This window comes from Cuculus canorus, chromosome 4 (assembly GCF_017976375.1).
Source record: "Cuculus canorus isolate bCucCan1 chromosome 4, bCucCan1.pri, whole genome shotgun sequence".
NCBI classification, from domain to species: Eukaryota; Metazoa; Chordata; class Aves; order Cuculiformes; family Cuculidae; genus Cuculus; species Cuculus canorus.
In genome coordinates this window covers 78,276,213-78,284,158 of record NC_071404.1, presented here as the reverse complement: position 1 = coordinate 78,284,158, position 7,946 = coordinate 78,276,213, and the positions used below count along the sequence as shown (strand labels likewise).

Sequence of the window (7,946 nt, the reverse complement as noted above, 5' to 3'; positions counted from 1 at the left end):
GTTTGTCGGACCTGGCAACTGCTGTTTAGCATTTCCGTGTGCCCTTACTTCCAGAGTGTAAACACACATCAGCTCCTGGTCCCACATCATTTTGAAGCGAAAACAATTCAAAGCTGCAAATACAAACAGCAGTGGGATAACTGAATCCCAAACACTGCACACAGATCTTCACTGCTGTTGTTTTCAAGTGTTGTATAATTAAACAACGTGTTCTTACAGCTGTCAGGCAAATCATGATCTCCGAGCTTTTATTACATGCCTAGAAACTATTCTGTCAAGTGTTTTCTGGTGCCAGACACTAAATACAAAATCTATACACTATCCGGATAAGACTGATTCTGTACGTAATACATTCTGCTCTGATTGGCTGAACTGCAGCAGAGGCCTCTGAATTACCAGAATTGGTGAAAAAAAAAAAGCCAAACAAAACCCCCCTCTGCCAACAAAGAGAAGCGGTATCACTCCAAGCAAATCCTCACTTCTAAATATTTCTCTATTTTGACTTTCTTGCTGGTACCTGACACCAAACCACCGTAAGAGCTTTCCCTCTAACAGAGGAGATCTCCCAGGCTCTGCCATTTGCCCTCTCGTCTCTCGCTGCGATGGGATAACTCGGCTCCAGCACCAGTTGAAGGCTCCTCCCCAGTCAGCTTCAGGAGCACCGCGAACGCGCGCACGCAGCCTCCTCAGCAGCACCGGCTCACCTCAGCACAGCGCTTTTCACTGCGAAGGTTACAAGATTCCGACTATCAAACTGCACCTGCGGCGCTCCGCACGCCTCTGGAGCTGGAAACTGTCCGTCATTAAACACCGCTCAGATAGAAGCACGCACAAAAGGCCGCGCGTGCAGGATTGCGCTCGTAAATTCAGTTTCCTGCGTGCGCAGAGGCCGTTTAGAATTGTGCCGTTCGCATTTGGGAGTTCAGCTGCTTTTGTGCAGTCGGGTGGATGCTGGCTGCTTCCACGACTCAGAAAAGACAAGTCTCCTGCGTTATTCCATCTCAAACTTGGAGAGCCCTCCGCCCCTGCCCGCAGAGCTCTCCCTGCCACGCCGCTGCTCCCAAAGCGGGCACGTCCCGTGGGCCGCTCCGTTAAAAACAACCCCGCAGTGGCAGAGACACCATGGATGCTGCTCACAGGCCACAGAAGCCCTGGATTCGCAGCTCGCACAGCAAACAACCAACACACGAAAGGATGGTGTGCACTGAAGGAACGCCACTTCCGAACTGCTCAACAGGATGGGGCGCTTGCCTGGTCCAACACATGGAATATTCCACCCTTCTTTCTTATCAGCCTTGACTCCAGGCAGCAGCACAGAGATCCCACAGCACTGACTGACTCTGCCGACAGAACCGTGGGGGGAAATCCTGTGTTCCCCAGGCCGGGCACATCCTGCGAGCAGCCGGACTGGCCAAAGCCCTGGGGTGAACACTGCGGCCACAGGCGACGGCCAAAGGAAAGGGAATTGCACTCGTGCTTCGTGTTTGTGTTCACTTCTCAGTTTCTTCTGTCTCACGCACCTCTTTTCCAGCTGCCATCTCCCCGAGGAGGTAACAGACACAGAGCATCTCTCCTCTTTTCCTCCCTCGTGTGTACGCATATAGAACGGTCCAGATCTCTACTGGCTGAGGAGGGATAAGACCTCACTCCAATTTTTTTAAACAAGGAGTTTGTTAAAACATCTGCGGGAAAGCTTTCTGCATCACCAGCTTGGCTCCACGGGCACTGAAGGAGCTGCAACCCCATCCCAACACTCGATGGTAAGAAAAATAAGAATAACTGAAAATTCCACTTGTCCCTCGAGCAGATTGGCGATGGCATTGATTTGCAACAGAGCCAAACACATTCTGTTTTCTTGAGCCGTGATGAAGCTTCGAATGAAACCAAGGCCTGTCTTAATTCCAAATGCCAAATTCCAAAAAATGCTTAATTCCCAATGCCAAAGCGCAGGTGTTGTGCACCAGCCTCTGTCTAATACTTGTGCAGCCAGGCCTGAATTCAGCACAAACACCCCCGTGTGACTGCTCTTCACTACACAACGTGCCACGCTTCCGTTTCTACATAAGCAGCCGTGAAACAAGAACACAAATTTAACTCCATCGAAGATCACACAGTTCTCAAAATAACCTTCAGGTGCTCTGAAACACTGCGTTTTACCACAGCAGCAGCGATTCTCATCTCTCAAACGAGGGTATGTTCGTTACTGTGCTCAGATGCGGAACGGCTGCCTACACCGATGGCCGCTCACACATTTCTCACGCTGCTGCACAGCGTTTGCCGCTTTACTCAGCGTTTTCAGTCAAGCTGAGGCCCATAAAGCATAAGCTCAACTATTCTGTGGCGTGCTAAACTTGGCCTTGTCCGTAAATCCCAGAGCTGAGGAGTCAGTCTGGCGCACACCGGTCATCTCTTTCAGGTCTAAACCCAGTGGTTTTGGGGAGTCACGGTTCTAGCGAAGCCCGGCATTAACCACCCAGCGTGCTGTATTTGGCAACTAGGGATATCACGAGATAGCACACTGCGGAGCCTAGCGCGGATTCCTTGGAACCTGAAACACCAGGCAGCAGTTGTGGTTCCCTGGGGACAGGCTGCAACTGGAAATGGGGGAGAAAAACACCATCACGCTAACATAAATCCCAAGCGGTCCGTGGAATTATATTCCCTCCAAGGTAACATTTCCAACCACAGAAAACACTGGCCACCAGAGCTCCTCCGCAGAGCCAGGCTTTTCATTCATCATCTACAAACGCCATTTCACCAGATTTTCCGTAGTATTGCCCCAGAGCGTTTCCGTAACTGAAACTTTTTCCTAATCGTATTTGTGCAAACGAACCGTTCATTTGGCAAACGCTCGGAAACTCAGGAAAAGCGGCTGGCCCAGGTGGATGCTTCCCTGTTAAAAACATAAAAGCAACTACGAAAAGCCAACACCAATGGCAGCAGACAGGGAAGTACTCGCCGAGCACTGGTTCTTTTGTATCGACACCACCTTCACCGTTTCCATTTAGCCACCAGGACCTCACCGGCGCTTTTCTCCGTAAGAAATATCTAGTTTGGAAAAATTCTATATTAATCTCTAAAAAAATAAGACAAATATTTGTATTAAAAGCTGGAGATCACTGATTTCAGTAAGTTATGGCTTTGTTTTTAGTGTAAGCATATATATATATATATATATTTCTCTAAAGCAAGTATCGGTAAGTGTCCTGGGTGTTAGTTGGTAGTCTCCGTTTCCAGCAATGTTCAGTATCGCGTGTGCTTTGCAGAAGTGAGTCTGCCAAGGCACTTAGAGAACGTACGCAAGTCTTCTAGGGACTTTGTGAGAATGGGCAACCACTGACACAGCACAAGAACCCATCCACCAGCAGAGGCAATCCCCTATCCCAGCACGGTTCCTTTATGAACACTCAGCACCTCCTACAATTCCACAATGAGTAACGACAATTAGGAGAAAGAAAAAAAAAGAGCTATTTACCACGTGTCACTAACAGATAAAAGATTTCCCCTAACGAAAGCACAGAAAGTCGATCTTGGCTGTCATTAAGCAACAGCACAGGGGGGTTTGTTTTGTTTTTTAAAAAAAACAAATGAACAAAAAACAAATACCACACGCTCGCGTAAAGAAACAAGTGACTCTGAGAAATCCTCTTCCTTTTATCTGTCCTTTGAGGTGAGTTTTTCAATCAGCTCCTGAAGCGGTGCGAGTTCTCTTCTATCAATAAGGTTGAATTCCTGTAACAAGGTCGGGGAGAGAGACAGACATGGAATTTTACACACGCAGCTCAGGGGAGAAGCCTTATTCAGAGAGGGTCTCATGGGCAGCAGGGTCTCAGAGCCCAGGCTGAGCAACCTCAGCATTTCGGCACCGGACCCGTTCGCTGAAGAGCAGAGTTCAATGGCCTAAAGCTTCTTCCTTCGCTTAAAGGAAGAGCGCATAAGATGCTATATTTTACAAAGGGGGGGATGATGTAGCTTTGAAGCAAACACACTTTTCTATCTGGTTTCAGATGCCGTCCTCCTTCCTACTTTTGTTAGGGATTGCTGTTCTATTGAATCATCCCACAAGGAACACTTTTGGGGATTCAATTTTGTACCAAAGATATACTTTGCCAAAAACCTTTCCATCCCTTGCACGCTTCCAGCAGTAAATACACATCCAAGTGGAGCACAACACTATCCTAGGGGCCTGGAGGTGTGGGCTCTCCTACGAACACACCAGCTGCTAAGAACCGCAGAGGCGTTACTTTGATCCGCTATTTTTTCTGGAACATACCTGTAAGAGTAACGCTCCCGCCGCACTCACCTGAACGAAGAATATAAAGTGCTTGAAAGAAGTGTTAAGGTGCGCCTCCTCCTGGAGCTGGATCACTGGGTCAAAGTGCTGGTGATAAATGTGGGCATAAACTCGGAAGAGACGCTTTAGAATTGTCTTTGCCACTGACATGAAATTCTTTGGGAATGGCACACCTAGGAATAAGAAAGCAGATGGGCTGTTTTCAAGCGTACATGCCCTGCTGATGCGTTTGGAAAGCTCTCATTACCCAGGCCCAGCTCTTGCAGAAGAAGGGCTTTCTCCTCCCCCAGTCCCCTTTTCTGCCATCTCTCCCTTTTACCCCTTTTCTTTCTTCATTCTCCCAAGTGACAGGAGGAGAAGAAACACTTAAAGTTGCACCAGGGCAGGGTTAGATCGGATATCAGGGAAAATTCCTTCGCTGAAAGGGTTCTCGGGCACTGGCAGAGGCTGCCCAGGGAGGGGGTGGAGTCCCCATCCCTGCAGGGGTTTAAGAGACCGGCAGATGCAGTGCTCAGTGATGTGGTTTAGTAGTGGACAAGGATGGCTGGACTCAGTCTCAAAGGTCTTCTCCAATCAAACGATTCTACGATTTCCCTCTGTAAATCACACTGTGTACCTCAGCTGAAGGATAACCACAAGCTCCTTGAAAGAACAGAGGGGCAGGTTCCCTCCTTGCAATATTCCAGTGCCTCATGACCTTTTCCAAGACAAACCTGACTCCATTTCTAGGCTGCACCCTCCTAGCTTCCAGCTACCACAGCTTGTTGTGCCTCAGCACAGCTCCCCGAAGAGCATTCTCTGAGCAAAGATCTTCTTCCCATCTGGTGGGATTCAGATGCTCAAACAGAGGTGTCGAACACACTTACAGGCGCCTGCGTGGTAGCTGCCTGGCCTCCGGCTGCCAGTGCAGGAATGGGGATGTCTCCTGCAGGCTCCGAGTCCCACCAGTGGCTCTGGGCGACTCCAAAGGGTGCTCTGAGGGACAGCAGATACCCTGTGCAGGTAACTGAAACCACCCTTGGGATCGACCATTGAGGTTTACACTTCCCTTGGCAGAAGTGAAGTCGGAAACAAGCTCTTTGCCGCAAGTTTTATTAAACTGGTTAGCAAACAGCACCTGGATACTGGGAGCAATAATCTCTTTAGCCGATACATCCACAGGCTACGAAAAGATAGGTATCGACCATCTAAAAAGACTAAACCTGTTCAGCTCCTCATCACGTAGCAGTTTTCCCAGTTCTGCTGCAGTTTTCCCAGTTGCTGAAGCCCTGTCAGAAGGCCAGAGGCCCGAGCTGGATGCTGAAGGCCAGCCGCGATCTCCCCAACACTTGAGAAACAGAGCAACATCGTCTCCACGCTCCTGCGTGAGTTTTCTCTGTGTAAACACACATCACATCTCCTTCAGTGGCTGCTGCATCGCATGGCAAATCCAGACTGAGTTCGTTACCCGCTGCAGCCTTTAAGTCCCTTTCCGAATTGCTACCTTTCAAAACCACATTCTATTCAAAGAGAAGCCTTCAGCGAAGCGCAGGCTGCACTTACAGAAAGATCAGGCCCTGACGCTGTTTCAAACGCATCTCTAATATTGACTGTCACTATCTCAGTATCATTAGCAGTGGACTCCAACCCCAGCTCTGAACTCTGCTTTGAAACACTGACATGAATCACAGAATGGTTTGGGTTGGAAGGGACCTTAAAGATCATCTAATTCCAACCTCTCCGCCATGGGCAGGGACCCCTCCCACTGGCTCAGGGGCTCCAAGCCCCATCCAACCTGGCCTTGAACACCTCCAGGGATGGGGCAGCCACCACTTCCCCGCGCAACCTGTTCCAGGGCCTCACCACTCTCATGGTGAAGAATTTCCTCCTTATGTCCAGTCTAAATCTGCCCCTCTCCAGTTTGTACCCATTGTTTCTGTCCTGTCACCACAGGCCTTTGTGAACAGCCCCTCCACAGCTTTCTTGTAGCCCCTTCAGGTACTGGAAGGTCACTATAAGGTCTAATGCCACTGCGCGTGAAGAAACCATGCTTGCATCTACAGAGGAGGGACGATTCGGGCTTTGGCTCTCCTTTCCAAACTACCCATCCCTCTCTGTGTATCCATCAGTAAAGACAAACGCCGGGTGATCCTGACAGGCAGCCCTGTTTCTCCCAAGAGGCTGACTGAAAATGTGTCAAATGCTTCAGATACTATTCCTGAAACAGAAGCAAATAAGAGATCTCCCTCCCTTTTTCCACAATGGATCGTAAGCCTATGCGTAGTGGTGTACGGAAAGGCTGCCAGGTAGGAGCTTTAGAGCAGCCCTGTCTGCCTCAAGGAGCAAGGTCTTCTTCTCAGTATCATTTCCCAATTGGTGGTTGCTCATTATTTTCCTCCTGCTTTTCTGAAAGAAACCTCTTAAAGATGTACATTTTTCATCTGCACTTGCAAATAAAATCATTAACTTAAGACCAAAGATGCGCTTCGGCTTTTTCGGAGGCAAGGCCTAAGAGCAGTTCCTCACGAGGACCAAAGACCTTTCCTGCACCAGAAAGCTGCCCGTTTGTCCCAATTACTGGTTACCAGGTTTTGAGTTCATTTGAACCTTCTGTTCAAGTGAAAAAACATTGGATTTGATCAACACATTCAGATATTAAATAAAACGGTACTTTCTGCATTTAGAGTTGTGATGGAGATGTTTATGAGGAGTATTAACACATGGATCAGAGTTCATGTACTACCACATCAATTTTATCTTAAGAGATACAACGCCTTTCTATTATACATAAATAATTTAACCTGTTATAATTGCCCTGCTCACCAGTCATTCAGGAGACCTTTTAATGCCGTGAGACTTGAATGTTCCTGCACAACTGTAACCCGGTGTTCTACTTTATGTCTTTACTTTACCTATTTTAGAAGGAAATAGCGTTTCATCATCCAGCTGATCCTGGACCCAAGTCATCAGGTAATCAATGTACTTTGGTGCCGAGCACTTAATGGGTTTCTTGATGTTTGTCCCGTCTGCCCAGTGGTACTCGTATCTGCGTTGAGACAACAAGAAGACAGTTCTTAACACAAGCAAATCATTCACACCGAGGCCTGGAAGGCTGCTCTTCCTGCTCCGCTCCCTGCGATCCCACACCCTCCCACAGCCCTTCCTTCAAGCTGAGGTCCGAATGCTCCCGAGTGGTCTGCAGCTGCTCTGCACCCCGTCTTCACACAAGTCAAAGCTGAGCTCCGGCGCTCAAATCAGTGAAGGCATCTGATTTTTGATGTGGAATTCCACCCAACCAGCCCTAGCGATGGGCTTCTCTTGTCCTCCACCGGCAGAGAAGAACCGCACGGTCAGCGGCGACACTCAGTAGCTTCCAGCCAGACACATTAGACCCCTAAAATGTATGGAATTTCTTTACATTTGAAAATATTCCTATTGCATTTTGCATTTCCGAAGATGGAACTACACTGGCTCTTGTCAGAGATCTCCAAGGATTAACGGATTCAGAGGTCGGTTAGCTACAGGAAGGGCCATCCATGCGGCCAGCCCTGCTGCCAAGACAGAAGCAAAAGGACTGTTGAGCTTTGCAGCTTCAAAATCCTCCCAGAGAAACCCAAGGATGATGATTCAGACTCGCTGCAATGCTCTGCTTTTGAAAACATAACATTTAAAC

At 48.5% G+C, this 7,946-nt stretch overlaps 1 protein-coding gene across 2 annotated transcripts in view; it reads right to left on the bottom strand.

The window, feature by feature from the left end:
• Positions 1 to 348: 348 nt before the first annotated feature.
• Positions 349 to 7,946, bottom strand: part of MOB1B (MOB kinase activator 1B) — a 38,693-nt gene continuing 31,095 nt past the window's right edge. For both annotated transcript variants that reach the window (XM_054065147.1, XM_054065148.1), the window contains exons 4-6: positions 7,186 to 7,319; positions 4,304 to 4,467; positions 349 to 3,732 (exon numbers count right to left, since the gene is read on the bottom strand). In XM_054065147.1, coding sequence (XP_053921122.1) covers positions 3,655 to 3,732; positions 4,304 to 4,467; positions 7,186 to 7,319 — 376 coding nt within the window. In that variant the 3' untranslated portion in view covers positions 349 to 3,654. The remainder of the gene's footprint in view (positions 3,733 to 4,303; positions 4,468 to 7,185; positions 7,320 to 7,946) is intronic.